The sequence below is a fragment of the Typopeltis vanoorti genome, chromosome 5 (genome assembly GCF_054136105.1).
Source record: "Typopeltis vanoorti isolate ZY-2024b chromosome 5, IOZ_Tvanoo_1.0, whole genome shotgun sequence".
Lineage (NCBI taxonomy): Eukaryota > Metazoa > Arthropoda > Arachnida > Uropygi > Thelyphonidae > Typopeltis > Typopeltis vanoorti.
In genome coordinates, this window is record NC_143553.1 from 138,503,362 (window position 1) to 138,521,349 (window position 17,988).

At 36.6% G+C, this 17,988-nt stretch overlaps 1 protein-coding gene across 1 annotated transcript in view; it reads left to right on the plus strand.

Moving 5' to 3' along the window:
* Positions 1 to 17,988, plus strand: part of LOC150106866 (tubulin epsilon chain-like) — a 197,550-nt gene that overhangs the window by 88,963 nt on the left and 90,599 nt on the right. Inside the window, exon 6 of the mRNA XM_090393493.1 lies at positions 5,138 to 5,204. Within this exon, the coding sequence (XP_090249619.1) occupies positions 5,138 to 5,204 (67 nt within the window). The remainder of the gene's footprint in view (positions 1 to 5,137; positions 5,205 to 17,988) is intronic.

Genomic DNA, 17,988 nt, shown 5'->3' on the forward strand with positions numbered 1-17,988 from the left:
AATTTCATCAGTTGAAATCCTGTACGACCCTTTCAGAAGGTTGTAAGTCTCAAACATATCATCCCTCTTTCTCCTGTTGACTAGTGTCTGCAGTCTACAAATTCTCAATCTATCTTGATAATCAGTATTCCACACTCCTGATATCATTTTTAACAGTCTCCTTTGTACTCTCTCCAAACTATATCAGAATCGCAACGGAAACCAGGAGACCAGACCTGCACACGATAGTCCAAGTGTGGTCTTATCAAGGCCTTGTAAAGAGGCAAAATAACATCCTTATCTTTACATGTGAATGTTTTTCAGCATTGCAATTATCTTTTGAGTTGTATTTGCAATCTTTGCCACATGGTCTCTGAACTTCAACTTCCTATCTATTAACACTCCAAGATCCTCTCATCATTTTTTTCTAGCCTAATCCCACCAATATAATACGACATTGGATATCTAATCATGCTGAAGTGAATGACTTTACATTTACTCACATTAAACTGATACCCATTTTCCCATGCCCACAATTCCAGCCTATTCAAATTATTCTGCAAGTTCTGCATATCAGCAGCATTCCTGATTACCCTATCTATCTTTGCATCATCCACAAATAGCTATATGTCGCTTGTCAAATCCTTCCCAATATCATTAATGTACAGATTGAATAACAGAGGACCAAGCACTGATCCTTGTGGTACACCACTTGTTATTATTATTTTTTTTTTTATATTAATCTTTGTACTGGTTATGGGCAGTACTACCCTTACATCTCGTCCAGACTTCATATAGGCCTAAGCCTTTACAAGTGTTTTACCCTATGTCTGTTCTAGTTATCATTGTAGTCATTCCCTGGTGGCAACGCCATGCAACCAGTGTGACCTGTAGGGCTCTCAAGGAAAGAATTTTTATATTCTTCTGCATAAGCCCAAGCTGTTTTAAGTGTTTATAACTATCTGCACTCCAAACGCCATGTAAAGAGATGGTGGTACTGGTAAACCTCTGAGTTGCCCCATGCTCCTCCCGTATCTTATTAACTAGATCTTGGTTATTTTTATATAGTTTACTTTATTATTATGGCTATAGGCTAGTGGGTGCCCTGTTCATACCACCTGGGCATCAACTACCCAAAAGTCATAATCTCTTTTAATCACTAAATCTGGCTTATGCAAACCCACCGAGGTCCTATAATGTGGTTCCACCACGGTCTCCCAACCTTTGTTCTTAAAGCGGTTGTTCAGAATGGAGACCACGGCATCATGCCTCCGCACGTGGACCCCATGGGTGTGGAAGCAACACTGAGCTATATGAGACAATATCTCACTGTAGTGGCAGCCAGCCCTACAGTTTGAGTCGTCACTACCCCATCGAGCTGTGCAGGCTTGAGTTGGCAGTTCTTTGATCCTCGTCCTGATAAGGTTGATATACTCGAACCTAGGGAGGAGTCTGATGCCATTCCATACCCAATCATGCTGGGGAGGCACCAGATATGATTCTTTGAAAGGAGCACCATCTACAGAACAGTGCAGCAGAGATGCTCATCTCTTGTGTTCTGTGGGTGCTGACTCAATTAGGGTACCTTGATAATGGGACCAGCCTTTGCCTGCCTAAAGTCTTCTTGTATTAATGGGCTATAGAAAGCCTCTCTGCAGATAGAGGGGAAGAAGTGATGGAACCCCGAGCTCACTGTTCTTCACCCTCGCGTGGAAATATGCAGTAGGGGTGTCAGGCAGCAGTCGGAGCCATGATCTCATGGCTGAGCAGATAGCCCTGTTCATTCAGGACAGTACCAAGATATGTCCTACCAAGCAACAACTTGTGGTAAAAGTGAGGTAGGAGATAGTGGGAAAGGAGAAACAGTCTTTGCTGGGGCTTGAGAGGAGTTTTCCTCAAAGAAGCGATCCCAGCTTCTAGGATAGAAGGGACAGAAGACCTTCCATTTGGGGTGAACATGATACTGAGGTATCTCCACTCTTCCAGGATATTTAAAGCATGCAACGGCCTCCTGTGCAGGGAAAACTCTATAGTCTCGACCTTAAGCTTCTTGTCATGATCAGAGGGGGACAAGAGCTAAAGAGCAGGACTTCTCTACATTAATTTAATAGAAAGGCATCGAATAGAGAAAGTCAACTTCCCGGTTAAGGAGTTCCTGCAAGCCTATCTTAGTAGAGGCTATGAGAATAAGATCATCTGCAAAGGCCATAGCATTAAAGGAAGCAGTGCCTATATGGCTAGGAAGAGAGTGAAGAAACTCATTTATGACGCAGTTAAAGAAAAGGGGAGATAGAGGATCACTCGAATACCCTGCACTGTGGGGGGGAAGTTGCACGGAACCCTGTAGTGATGGAGCTACCCAAGTATAGCTCCATAACATAGGAAAGAAAGGGTTCTAGACATCCAGCCATAGACAGCGCTCGAAGGAGAGCAGGAAGGGAGATGCTATCAAAGGCCTTTTTGGAGGTCCCGTGACACCATATGTATAGGCTTAAGGCGGCAGCGGGAATCAGAGAGAATAGAAGAAAGAAGATATATATTCTTGGCACAGCCGTCCCAAGGGACAAAAGCTCTCTGTCTATAATAATGCTGTATATGTTGCTGAAGTCTTTGACTAAGATTTTATAATAGTCTAAGTATCACAGGGGAGATGGTAATAGATCTAAAGTCTGATGCACAGCTTATATTTTCTTTTTTCGGAATGAAGATAGTTCTTGAACCACGTAGGTATTGAAGAATCTTCAACGGCACCTTCCAAAGCCTAGACGCAGGAAAGCTATCAGGTCTCGAGGCAGTGAAATTGGATGGAAGAGCTGCCTTATTCTCCTGGATGGAGACAGGCATATATTTGAAGGGCAGGAATGGACCTCAATATCATAGGTTGGTTATCATTATCAGGGAAGTGTGGAGGTGGAGCAGAAAAGACTGTACTCCAGAATTTAACAAAATCATGTAAGTCTGCCAGAGGTGGAGGGGAAGCACTGTCAAGGATAGTTTTTGGCACATTGCCCTCTGTTCTTTTTATAGAGGGTCTGCATAGCTGCATAGGCCCTCTTCCTCTGCTTCCTATTTGACAAAGTCATTGTAGAATGAGATGTAGGCTGATGTTGACGAGGCATGAAGTGTTCAGAGAATTCAGCATGGAGGTAGTCATTTAACTGATCTTTGATATCCATTCTTAGAAGGTGAGTCTGGATGAGAGATTTAAGAATTTGATGGTTATATTCTGGAAGAGGAGGATCATCTAGAGATGATGTCAGTCTGAGAATCAAAGCCTCTTCAACAGCAGGATGGTAGCAGGGATAGGAGATACGGAGATATTACCTGTGGCGGATGGGCTGCCAATTCTTGAACTAAGGCTTTGTAACTGGCTTGCCATCTATGACACTGGCATCTAAGGATCTCTTAATGGGAACACCTTAAATAAAGCCTCATGCAGACTCAGATCCCCCGTATACCACTTTTTGATATCTATCAGTCAGCCATCCTCTTATCCATGCTAATATTGTGTAACCCAAATCTATTTTCTCCAATTTATGTACAGTCTACCATGCTGTATTCTGTCAAAAGCCTTAGCAAAATCCAAAAGTATTATGGTATATTCATTTCCCTTGTCTAGTTTACTGGTAACATTATTATAGAATGTGAGCAAGTTGCTTAAACATGACCTTCCCTTAGTAAACCCATGTTGTTCATTACAAATCAGAGATTCACTATCAACCCATTTCTGAATGACAGCCCTAACCAATTTTTCCAAAATCTTCACCACTCCTGAGATACTAATTGGTCAATAGTTGGATACATCACTCTTTGCGCCACCCTTGTGCAATAGAATTGCTATACATTCCTACGGAATCTTCACTGTTCTGAGACTCATACTAAACAGCCTGGGCAAAGGAATGGTCAGTTCAGCTGAATGCTCTTTTAGCACACATGCTGATATTCCATCAGTCCCTATTGCTGAATTCTTATTCAATTTGTTCAACAGCTCTAATACCTCGGCCTCACACACTTGCTTTTCTTCATCTAGTGAAGAGGTAACAGCTAGCTCAATGTTGCGTTCACCAGGTTGATAGCTTTTAACAAAATGGCACTCGTTAACTGAATAACCTCTTCTGCATCTTTAATATTCATTCTTTCTTTTACTCACAGCATAATGATAGAATTCTTGTGGGTTGTCTTTAGCACGCTGAGCCGGTTTCTTTTCAGTTTGCAATTCCCGCATCATCTCTCTGATTATCTGCTTCAACTTTGCTATTTTGGTTAATTCATTTTTATTAACCTCCTCCATGTGTACAATAACCTCATTAGCAGGGCTAACTTTCTTGTTCTCACCTCGCTGCTTTTTTTAGCATTACATTTCTTGCCCTTTTTTGGTGCCATTTTAAAACGTATACTGAATATTGAAATATCTTAATAAAAATGTCATAAAATACTAAATACACTATAAAACACTAAAAATCTACAGTATACTACAAAACGCTAATTTTCTAAGGGAAAACAGATAATTGCCAACTTTACAGGAGTACTAAATTTGCTGACCAATCACTATGGATCCTCTTATGTTCTAACTTATTAGCCAGTTCATTAAAAAAACATTGTTTTTTTAATGAACTTAAAATTCCTCTAACCACTTTGCACTTCCTGTCATAAAACTTCATTGTTTCATAAGGAAGGTTTGTTTAGTTTAATACTTCTTGAGGAGAGAGGTTGATGGCATGGAAGAGAAAAAAACAGATTTGGCATGTTTGCAGCTGTACTGAAAAGGATGCTGGGTAGTTGATACTTATTTTAAGAAACCCAACAGAAACTGGAGGAATAATGGTTGCCAGTTCAGTGTAACAGTGAATGTAGAAGTACCTATTGAACAGACAGTGCTGAAGTTGCATTTATGAGATAGAGGGTTGAAGTGAGGTTGTATGGGAGGGATCATCTATGAGCCAAATTATCATCATCTGGATAGCACCATTCAAACATGAGCAGTAAGGATAGGCAGATTTGGGATTTTGTATACGGTTAATAGCTGGGTGGATGTAAAATGGCATCTTAAATGGAAAGAATGCATTGTTTTTTAGAGGAAGTGTAAGCTAGTGATGTGTTTATGCAAGGAAGGGCATGAAGGTAAATGCTAGTTTAATGAGTTTTATTATTCTTTTAGGTACAGGATCAGGCCTTGGAACTAAAATTTTAGAACTTCTCTATGACCATTTCCCTGATGTCCACAGGTAAGCAAACTAATATTCACTGGTTTGAGAGAAATTAATGAATACTTTTAAAATATTTGTATTGTATTTTTTACTTATTTAAATATTGTTATATGCAGATATTGTCACATAAAATATGAGATTATTTAAAATCACAATATACTTCTACACTAAGACTAGAAAGAAATGCAGAATATAATCAAAAGATATCATTTCAGAACATTGGTATTGCCAGAGCTTGCACTGATTTTCTCTTAATACGAGATCCGTTCTTTTTCATATTTAAATTGTGAATTACAATATATCTGTTGCTATAAAATATAATTTAGTTGCCTTTTGAAATTTACCACATAGATTTTTTTTTTTTTTTTTTTTTAATCTTTAGTATATTTTACACTGAGATGCTTACCCCAGTAGAGATAGTACATAAAGACATTTTTAAGTAACCCAACTTTATTTTCAACTGCATTTTCTACATTAAGCATAAAAACTACTGTTCATTATAGATAAATTGTTGGCTGCTACATGTTGCAAAATATGAACTTCAGATTATATTATAGGATATTTAAATATTACATTGTCAGCTGTCTGAGAATTTTACCATAAACATTTCTGTCATTAGTTTATTTAGCAAAAATAAACTTTTCAGCTGTTATCCTATTTTGGTTTGCCTGTTGATACTAACATTTTTCAAACAAAGTAAGAAAATGATGGTAGGCAATCGAAAAAAAAAAAACCATACATGATAATAGCATTCTTGTATAGCTACAAGATTCATTATTGGAACCTGGAGACTTTTTTTGGCATATGCATTGTAGACATTTATTTTGCATGGTTTTGTCAGAAAATTGTTCAGTTGAAATGATTTGACATATTTTAATTGTGATTCTCATCAATAAGAATTTCCTGATATGTAATTTTAAGGGGTGTTCAGATTACTATGACAGCACTACATGATTAAGTTTACATTATTATTAATCTCCTGTCCACAATTTTCTCAACATTAATCTATTGTAAGTGCTCCAATATTGTCATATCTAACACTTCTGACTGAATCAATCCACCTTAGGACCTTGGTCTTCCTCTGTATCTTTTCTGCCATCTTGGCATCCAACACCAGTTTTGCTAACCTTTCCTCCCATTCCAAGTAACCTCATACTACCTTAGCTTAGCTCTGCTGACACATTCCTGAATATTAATAGTGTCAAGTTCCTTTTTAATATCTTCATTTTTAATGATTCTGTCACTGATGCCATTAGTTCACTCCCCTAATTTTTCTTAGAACCCCCATATCTGTGGTCTCTAGTATTTGATCAAGTGCTTTATTTGTAACCCAATCTCTTAGATGCATAACATAAAATTTGTTTCAACACTGTTTTGTATACTGTTAGTTTGATGTTTTGGCTAATTTCTCTCTTATTTCATATAAATTTATTCAGCTGGCTACCCACCATACCAGCTTTGCATATTATGTTGTCTATTTCCAAATTTAACTGGCCATCTTCACTAAAAACTGTGCCTAAATAGCTGAAATATTTTAATCAAAGTTGTGAAACCTTGCTACACTGTGTGAATCTAAATCTGAATTTTCATTGTTGAATATTCCAGTTTCTGTTCTAGTTGTTTAATTTGAAGTTCATACTGACTTTCAAATTTTCACCCCATATTGGGGTAAAAATTCTATGCTAATAAAAAAAATTCTATAAGTAAACCTCTGTATTAAGTTTAATTAAAAGTTAATCTATTGACTTAGGTTCTTTTGTTTACGGTGTCCTTTTTCTAGTTTTTTTTTTACTTTAGACAAATAACGGCTTGCCATGAGCTTCTAGATGTCAATAAATGTTTGCAGTTTAGTCAATTTTCACTTAATTTCTGGTATGGATATCACATGTTTCTAGGCAGAAATATTTTATTTAAATAAATAACTCAGTGGGTTTTGTTGTACGTGATCAGACTTACAATAACAGGATCTCCATACTAGAAATTAAATGAATTACTGAACTACAGAAATATTTGTCATTAATATTTAATGCTATCCAGAAGAAAAAGATAGTCTTGTTAATTGATGACCCCTCTCTCACAAGTTCACTACAGTTACACTTCATAGATATTTGGTTTCTGCTTCCTGTCTGTTCTGTAGGATTTTCTATGGACAGTGTTCTGCCAAACGGCCACAATCATTTCTCCACTCCATGAGCAGCTGCCACTTAACATCCATATACCATCCAGCTTAACCTTCAAATTACCCTTTCATTATATACCTACCTCTCTTCTTTGGAAGAACTGCCACATAGTCTTCTACTGTTGTGACGTTCTATTTTCATGTTATGTTCTAAATCCGCCATCTTGGTTCAAGTCACTCTTATCAATATAACAACTAATTGCAAATTGATCACCGATCCAAAAGTAAGGAAAATTTATAATTATACTGCGCCACCCTATTTTTAGATTAGTCTATATAAAATAGTAGGATCAATTTTTAATTAAGTTAGCAGTCTCCTCATTTATTTAGGCCGAATTATTTACTATTCCACTTGGGGTTCCTGCAAGATTCGAATATTTATGAACGGTGCAATAAAAAGGAATTCAGGCAAACACAATATTTAGATTAACAAAATAAAACGTTTAATATATGATATATATATAACAAATACAAGAATTCTGCTTTAAAATGAAACAATACAATCAACTTAATACATCTTGCTAAGTCACTCATGCCAATTCAATGTTCTAAACTTTCACATACAATTCACAGTTTCAAAATCACAAGGTTTCTTAACTCAAGTTAATAAAACGAAACTTCTTATTTAATCAGTCTCCACATATCTGTTAGCTGTACTTAATGTTTAAATTCACAGGAAGCACTAATCAAGGTAGACAATATTCCAAGCAATCTTATTTCGGACTTTGAACTTCGAAGATATGTTAATGTTAGAATAAACAAACAAGTATGACTACTCTTACTAGATACAATCCTCAATACATCAATTAATTGTGAGCACACCTATAAATTAACTTATTTACGTTAGCGGAACACATTAATAAAAATTCTCCAACGATTTAACTGAACTACTGTTAATCGTGCTTCACTACTCTAAAAAAAAAAAAAAAAAAAAAGCACATCAATAAGGCACTGATAATTCTCCTTGTTTACTTTTCTCAAACAAGTTAATTTCAATATAATTCTTCTCAGGGCAACATAGAATTAAGATGTAATCCTAGACTAACTGGAACTAATCAGAATTTTTCATTGAATGTCCAGTTCTTTATTTATCCGGTTACGGCATTAATTTTCCTTTACAATACAGCTGACTTCACTTGCAGCTAAGTATATGGTTCACTATGTTTGGCTCACTTCTAAACACTATTCTCATGAATTTCTGCCCTAGAGAACTTATAATTTTCTTCCACTTCCTTTGCTTGTATCCTACCTTCCTTTCCGCTCCGCAAAAACTTTCTCTCTTCTCTCTAATTAAAATCTTATATTATTTTTCTTCTCCTTTCAGTCCGAAGGTCACGCTCTCTTCGACTCGTACTTGTTTATTTCATGCGTCTCCATGACAACAAATGAACGCAAACATTTTGCTAATGTAATGCAATGCTCTACTACTACATGAGTGATTACATAACGTTAAATTTTCACAAATAAGAATAAACAGAATATTTGAGCTACTTAATCAGCTTTTTCATTACGTATAGAATTAATTATAATAATACTTTTCGTTACATCATATATATTTTAGTTATCATAAATTCTGCACATATTATTGCTTAATAAATTAATAGTAGTTTAAGTTTAGAATAAATATTTAAATAGTAATCCTAAATTAAGGAATAATAAATAATTTTTATACAAATCATGATTAATACATAATAAGCAATGTTAAATGTGAATGAAAAAAAATAAATTACACAACATAGTTTCATTCACAATTTAACATAGGCTCACCCTTTCTTTGAAAAAATTTTTGTTATAAGAACATTTTTTTTTACACTAGGCTCCCTCATGGAAGAATTGGATTACGTATTTCCCTTTCGATTCCTCAAGTAGTATCTAGTTTGAATAAAACTTGTTTCTTTATTATGTCTAGTGCATTTATTCTCTTTCACATTCTCATTTAAATCTCTTATCACTATCATTATCAATTTGTGCATGTCTTCTATGTCTGTAGTATGGGATTTTCTCTTCTGAATTAAATTCATGTTTTCTATTACCAGAATGAAGTTTTAGCTGTCTCATAACTTGGTGATTTGTTCCATTATATAGATTGGTCATTTTACCAAAATTGATTTCAACTGTTATTTTACTATTAGTGGCAACTTCTGATTTAGGCTTTGTCACCACTACTTGTTGTTCATCAGTGACAAGTGGTGTGTCAGACTGAATGTGCACATGAGAGTCATCATCACTATCTCTTTTAGATGATTGATTCACAGCCGACTTTTCCTTAGTAGATGGTTCTAATTCAAATGGCAATCTAAACTGTTTTGTTTGATGCTTAGTCTTATCACAATCAAGAATTTAATTTCTTCTGGTATATCTCCTTTTGTTCATCAGGGATATTTCCTTTTTAGAAAAGTTACAAGAGAATTGATATTTTGCTAAGTAGTTTGTTCCCAAAATAATGTGAGAACTTAGATTGGAAGTAGTGGGGACAACAAGTAAGTCTTGCCACACGTACAGTCCAAATTCTGGTAGGTATATCCTTGCTCGAAGTTTTTCATATGCCACAGAGTTTGAGTCTGAGAGAGAAGTAATCCTTACAGGTTGTCTCAGCTTGGCAGTGCTCTTCCACAGTTTGTTCTTTAAGGTTAGGAAATAATCCATCCTGATGGTAGAGGCATTGCATCCTGTATCTAATAAGATGTCACATTTAGAGCCCAGGATATCACCTCTAATTCTCATCATTCTCTCATTAGATGCTAGATATTTCTGAATACTGTTATTTCTCCTGTGGGTCACACATCCAAATTTTGAGTTCCATCTGTTGTTATAGTAGTTTTCCTTGTTATGGAAACAGTTCCTGGCATAATGTCCAAGTTTGTTGCAATTATAACATTTAACAGGATTTCTTTGTTTTATATCTGTCTTGGATTGAGGAATAACAGACATTTGTTGTCTAACATTATCTAATCCTCGGATTACTTTATCTAGACTAGTTAAAATAGGTTGACTTTGTTTTTCAACTTCATGTTTGATCATCTCATTAATTTTATTTGTAGTGAAGTTTTGATTTTCTTGAGATCTCAAGGTAATAGTCGACAATTGCTTTACAACTTCATCAAGACTATCCATTATTGGCTGATTTAATTTTTTTACTTCCTGGTGAATCAAGGTTTTTACTTCTGTCATTAGTTTCTTGTCCAATTGCTCCTTACTTTCAGTTAGACAGTTAACATCACTTGAGTTTTCTCCAATATCCCTAGCTTTTCCTTTTTCAACCTTACTTCTCTTTTCTACTTCTGATTGGTTGAAGGAAGAATTAGTCTTATTCACAACATTAACAAGACTTACATTGGTTGAGGGATAAAGGTCTCCCAATATTTGTTCTCTTTTCTTGATAGTTTTGAGACACTCTTCTAAGGTGGAAATTTTCTTCTTATAGGCTGTTTCTCGCAGTTCTTGCCTAAGACCTTGTCGGAATTGTTGGAATACAGCCCAATCCAAGTGAGGTTTATCTTCACTAGTAACATTCAAACTGTTGGCCAATGTTAATAAACGATTGTGAAAATCAGTAGCAGTCTCTTTATCCTTTTGAATAATTTTCTGTAATTTCCATAAATTAGGACCTACACTTCTGAGTTTACAAAATTGGGATAACAAAGTTTCCTTAAATTTTGAATATTCAAAAGTTTCCCGAAGTATTGGAGAAGAATATAAGAATGTTTTTGCTTTACCTATTAATTTACTTCTAATTAAAACTAGCAATTGAAAATCAGTCCAACTTGCTATTTCTCTAAGTTTTTCAACATAGGTAAAGAAAAATAGTACATCATCCGATTCTTCACCTGAAAATTGGGGAAAAACCTGTTGCGGGTTTAATATACGAAAGAATTCACTATCATTCATTTCAGAGCTTGATATAACAGCCATAGTGATTAATAAATTACTAATTCAATTAATATAATCTTTCTACTTTAAAATAAACTTTTATTTATTTTTATCTGACTCCAGATTATAACCAGTTCACTGTGATTTATTTAATTTACTTTCTAAAATTTCAGGGAGCATTTCTATGATTGTTATCACTAAAACTAAATTCAATTTCTTAACTTATAGTTGTTAAATTTAACTCCTATCGATTAAATCGCATCCTGTCGACTGCGCCATTTGTCGTGACGTTCTATTTTCATGTTATGTTCTAAATCCGCCATCTTGGTTCAAGTCACTCTTATCAATATAACAACTAATTGCAAATTGATCACCGATCCAAAAGTAGGAAAAATTTATAATTATACTGCGCCACCTTATTTTTAGATTAGTCTATATAAAATAGTAGGATCAATTTTTAATTAAGTTAGCAGTCTCCTCATTTATTTAGGCCGAATTATTTACTATTCCACTTGGGGTTCCTGCAAGATTTGAATGTTTATGAACGGTGCAATAAAAAGGAATTCAGGCAAACACAATATTTAGATTAACAAAATAAAACATTTAATATATGATATATATAACAAATACAAGAATTCTGCTTTAAAATGAAACTTTAAAATGAAAATTTAAAATAAAAGTGAACTGGTGTCGAGGCTAGCTGGTGAACGGACGTGCTATCGGAGAGCTCCTGAGAGATTTGTGTTTTTTGTTGATTTATTGGTGTTTTGGATTCAATTTAATGGACTTAAGTGTGTAAATTTGGTATATTATTGGAGCTTTATTAGCGTGGTTAGTGTACTAAAGTGTTTTATAACATAATCTATGTCGGGAAGTCGCCGCTAGATGAATTCGTAATGTGTAGTGTTCGTGCAAGCTCCAGATAAGATAAGTATCATTTTCAGTTATCGATACAAATTACTTAATATTGTGTAGTTTTGTTTTGTTTGCCTTGCGTATTTTAGTGCATCTATTTTTGGTCTGTTATAACGTATAATTTGACAAAACACGTTGTAAATAAGTATGGCACCTGTGCGAAGGAAAATGGCGGCCAGTAATGAAGGTTCGCCATCGTTATCAAAGAACGGTAGCATAAAAGAAATGAGTCAGTGTACTAGCTGTGAAATGTACGCTTTGCGGAGTGCGGTCGGAGTGTGGTTAGATGATAATAAAGGATTGAATGTGTGTAGAAAATGTAGGGAGAATGAGGAATTGAAGTGTATTTCGGATCGTGAGTGTGATATTTTTGTCAACCTTCAGAATGAAGGAAATAAGGATATGACAAGAAACGGCAAGGTTGTACATGAAAATTGTGAGAGTGTGAATGTAGAAAGTGTGAATGATAGTATAAATGGTTTCTCAGAGAACAAAAAAGATGAGATAGATGCATTGAGTGAGATCGCGTTGTTGAATAGTGCGATAGAAAGAGCAAAACAGCAGCTAGAGTGCATGAACAAAAGTAGACTGAATGAACCAACCAATAATAAACGGTATGACAGGAAAAATAGACTTATGAATGTGAACATGAACAAAATGAAGGATAGAGTGCTGTATGGAGACTCGTTAGTACGAGGTGTGTTAGTAGAGGATTTGACAAAATCGTACCAACCTGGTGCGACCATAAAGGACGTAACTGAGTCTATTAGAGAGCAAAAGGAAAGGGTGAAAGAAATGATTGTTGTGGCAGGTACGAATGATTTGAAAGGAGATAAAATGGAAATGATAGAAGACCTGAATGAATTGTTTGAGGTAGCAAAAGAATAGAGTGAGAGAGGTTAGAATGATTAGTCTTTTGCCACGGTATGACAGTGAAATGTGGAGGGCTATAATTGCGAAGGACTTTATGCGTGGGTTATGTATGACGAGTGGTGTGGAATTTGTGGATGTGTGGAGTGAGTTTGATGGGCAAAAGGATCTATATAAGATGGATGGCTTGCATTTGAATGGTTACGGGGTAAGGAGACTTGAGAAAGTGTTGCTGAATGTAGTGGATGTGCAAATTCAGGGAAACTAGATTTGTTAGGGGGGGAGTAGAGATACAGTCCTTATGGAGGCAGTTGAATGTAAGAATGAATATAATATGCCAGAGCAAATAAGGACAACAAATCTGAGTGGGATAGTTAATATAAGGCATCAAGGTAGGGTTGGGGATAATGGGGGTCTTAAATTCATGTACACTAATACTAGGAGTATTAGGAACAAAAAGGAAGAGTTTTTGGCCATGGTTGGCATTTCCAGACCACAGGTTATAGGTATTAGTGAAACATGGCTGACTGTAGATGATATAACTAGTGGGATTGAATGTGATGGGTATAGTATGTTCAGGAATAACAGAGAGAATAAAATGGGGGGAGGAGTATTGTTGATGATAGCTGATGAGCTCCAGCCAAGTAGAATAGAAGTTGAATTGCAAGATAGAGAAAAGAGCACATTTGAGGCCATTTGGTGTGAGATTGTGGCTAGCAGAACTAAATATACAATTGGGTGCTGCTATAGACCAGGTGATGGAAAAGATGGTGGTGACAGTATGCACAAGCAAATAGAAGAAATGGGTGGAAGGAGGGTGATTATTATGGGAGATTTCAACTATGGTCGCATTAATTGGAGTGAGGAGAGTACACACGGGAGGAAGGAACTGGATTTTATGCGGTTATTAAGGGATAACTATCTGCGACAGCATGTAATGGAAAATACTAGGGGTCAGAGAGTGCTTGACCTAGTAATTACATCTGAGGATTTGGCTGTAACAAATATGGCCACATTCTCACCAATCGGTGAGAGTGATCATAGGGTCTTAACTTGGGAGGTGGCTAAAGGTGTAGAATTTTCAATTAAGAGAGGGTACATGTGGAATTATCGGGCTGGAAAGTATGACAAGCTTAGGAGTTTGATTGGTTCAGTGCCATTGCATGTACAACTTCAAGGACTAGAAGTTGATAGTGCATGGGAGGTAGTTAAGAAGTGCTTGCATGAAGCAATGGCTGACTGTATACCTAGAGTCCGAATAATAAATCAAGTAGGGGTTAAATGGGTGAATAACACCATTAAGCTTGAGTTGCAAAAAAAGAAACAACTATGGAGGGAATTTAAGGAGAAGGGTGACCAGCAGGCACATGAACGGTATAAAGCGCAGGCCAGAAGGGTGACGAGTGTTGTAAGAAAAGCAAAAAAGGACTACGAAAGAACATTGGCCATGCAAGCTAAAGAGAATCCTAAACAGTTTTTTAGATATGTAGCAAGTAAAAGGAAAAATGTACATGGCAGATTGATTTTAAAGAATGCCGATGGTAGGGAGGTAACTGAATCAGTTGAGATAGTTGAGTTACTGAGTGAGCACTTTGTAAAAGTATCATCCAGGTGGTGACATTGCAGAAACGAATAAACCAGTAGATTATACGGGAATTGTTGTTAATGAAGTGGAGGTGAGTAGTCTATTGCATGACCTCAATGTCAATACATCTGTGGGATTGGATGGTATACCAGCTCGTGTTGTACGAGAAGCAGCTAAAGAATTGTCAGTACCCTTGACCATTTTGTTTAATTTGAGTCTCGGGTCTGGGTTAGTCCCGAGCGGGTGGAAAGAGGGGAAAATAGTTCCACTGCATAAAGGTGGTTCCAAGACTGCTGTTGTAAATTACCGACCGATTAGCATATCAGGAATCATTGTCAAGGTCTGAGAGAAATTAGTCAAGAAAAGAATACAGGATTGGATAGATGAAAATGGGATATTGTATGGGGGACAACATGGTTTTGTGAAGGGTAGATCATGCCTCAGTAACTTGCTCACGTTTTATAACACAGTGACGGCTGAACTGGATAGGGGTAATGGGTTTACAGTGATACTACTGGACCTTGCCAAGGCCTTTGATAGGATACCACATGGAACCCTAATAAGTAAACTGGAGCAGATGGGTATAGATATAGGGTTGGTGAGATGGATAAGAGGGTGGTTGAAGGAGAGATATCAAAGAGTGGTTTATTCATGAGTGGAGTCTAAAAGACGTCTTGTGACTAGTGGAGTGCCACAGGGCTCTGTTCTTGGACCACTGCTTTTCAATTTGTTCATCAATGATATTGGAAAGGATCTGAGAGGAAGTGTTCACTTGTTTGCTGATGATGCAAAGTTGGGTAGAGCAATTGTGAGTGCACAAGATGTCAAAATTTTACAGGATGATTTGGATAGTTTGGAGGACTGGGCTAGGAAAAATGGATGTCAATTTAATGTGGCGAAGTGTAAGGTTATGCACTTTAGGGTGAAAAGAATAGCAGCAGTATATCGCATTGGTGGAATCATATACTCCAGGAGATTGATGAGGCCAGGGATTTGGGAGTGTTGGTGGATAGGGAGTTGAAGTTTAGGGGGCACATTGCAAAAGTAACTAAAACAGCTCACCAAATCACTTGGCTTCTGAAAAATACTTTAACATGCGGAGACGAACAAGTTGTTGTTCCTCTGTATCGAGCCTTGATAAGACCCCATCTGGACTTTTGTGCCCAGCTATGGGCACCAGGGTTTCTTCGTGATGGGGAGGAAGTGGAGAGGGTCCAGAGACGAGTGACCAAGATGATAGCAGGTCTGTGGAATGAACCTTATGAGAATAGGTTGAAGATTTGTGGGTTGCAGAAATTGGATGATAGGCGAAGGAGGGGTGATATGATTGAGACATTCAAATTACTGAAGGGTTTTTATAAGATTGATCCAGAAGATATTTTTGAAAATATGACTGGTGGTGGGAGGACTAGGGGCCATGCATGGAAGCTGGGTAAGAGCGTGGTGGACAAGGGTGTTAGAGCTAGGTTCTTTACTTGGAGAGTGGTAAATGAGTGGAATAAGCTTCCAGAGTCTGTTGTGGGTGCTACGACCGTGAATGAGTTCAAGGCAAGGTATGATAGATACTGTGTGAATGTTGAATAGTTGTTCTTGACATGATGTTAGGGCCTCCCTCGATGAGTCTGTCGACTCCTTGGAGTTTCCCGGAACAGTAATAACAATAATAATAAAAAACTTAATACATCTTGCTAAGTCACTCATGCCAATTCAATGTTCTAAACTTTCACATACAATTCACAGTTTCAAAATTTTTTTGAAACTGTGAATCACAAGCTTTCTTAACTCAAGTTAATAAAACGAAACTTCTTATTTAATCAGTCTCCACATATCTATTAGCTGTACTTAATGTTTAAATTCACAGGAAGCACTAATCAAGGTAGACAATATTCCAAGCAATCTTATTTCGGACTTTGAACTTCGAAGATATGTTAATGTTAGAATAAACAAACAAGTATGACTACTCTTACCAGATACAATCCTCAATACATCAATTAATTGTGAGCACACCTATAAATTAACTTATTTATGTTAGCGGAACACATTAATAAAAATTCTCCAATATTCACAATTTAACACTACAAAGCCTGCAATTTTCAGCTTTTCAAAAAACATGAATGGATTTCTTTTCTTCTCTACTTTCACATGGTGCATGCACACACACATGGCACTATATGCTACAGGTTTTGAAACTTTACACAGAAGAGTCTGATATTTAAATAATAAAAATAAAAAACATGAAAAAAAATTTGGCACACATGCATCTTCATCACATTCTTGACATGTACCTTTAAGGGGTATGCAGGTTATGATAGTACTACATGAAAAACTTGCATCATTACTAACTTTCTAACTACAATTTTCCTCCAAAGACTTCAACATTATCAGATCGTATATTTCTATCTTCTAAGGCACTTTTTACTGTATCAATCCACCTATATCTTGGTTTCTCTCTGGGTCTTTTTCTTGCCAACCTGGCAGAGAACACTTGTTTTGCTAACCTTTTTTTTTTTTTCTGGAAGTTTTTTTTTCCACTTGGTTAGATTATAATAAATTTAGTTTAATCCTTTATCCAAGTGTAAGGAAACAAAGTTTGCACCTGAAGTTTGTTCAGGACTGTGGCAACTCGTGGTAAAGGTGGACTGAGCTCTCATCACTTGTCATAGTATCTCCCATAATGCAAAGCACATCTCCTTGCAGACATGTATAATGCTATGCATTAAGGGAAGGGCCACTACCCAGATCGGTTTCAACCTTTGCATAGCATAGCATAGCATTATACATCTCCTTGCGAAGATGTGCTTTGCATTATGGGAGATACTAAGACAAGTGATAAGAGCCAAGTCCACCTTTACAGCTTGCATAGCATTATACATGTCTGCAAGGACATGTGCTTTACATTATGGGAGATAATAAGACAAGTGATGAGAACTTAGTCCACCTTTTCCACAAGTTGCCCAGTCCTGAAGATACTTCAGGTGTAACCTTTGTTTGCTTACACTTGGATAAAGGATTAAAGTAAATTTATTATAGTCTAACCAAGTGGGGGGGGGGGGGGGGGGCAAAAATCTTCCAACATCTTTCTCTAAATCCAGAGTAATTTAATAATGAGGTGAGATACCTTTTGGCAACTTGTATAGGTAATACACTTCTCCATTACTTCCACCTTGGTATCACCACCTCTGGGTCTGGCTCCCACTGACGAGACCTCAAAGGTCAAAACAAGTCTGGGTAGTGGCCCTTCCCTTATTCTGCAAGGAGATATGCTTTGCATTATGGAAGATACTAAGACAAGTGATGAAATCTTAGTCCACCTTTACCACGAGTTGCCTCAGTCCTGAAGCTACTTCAGGTACAAACTTTTGTTTGCTTACACTTGGATAAAG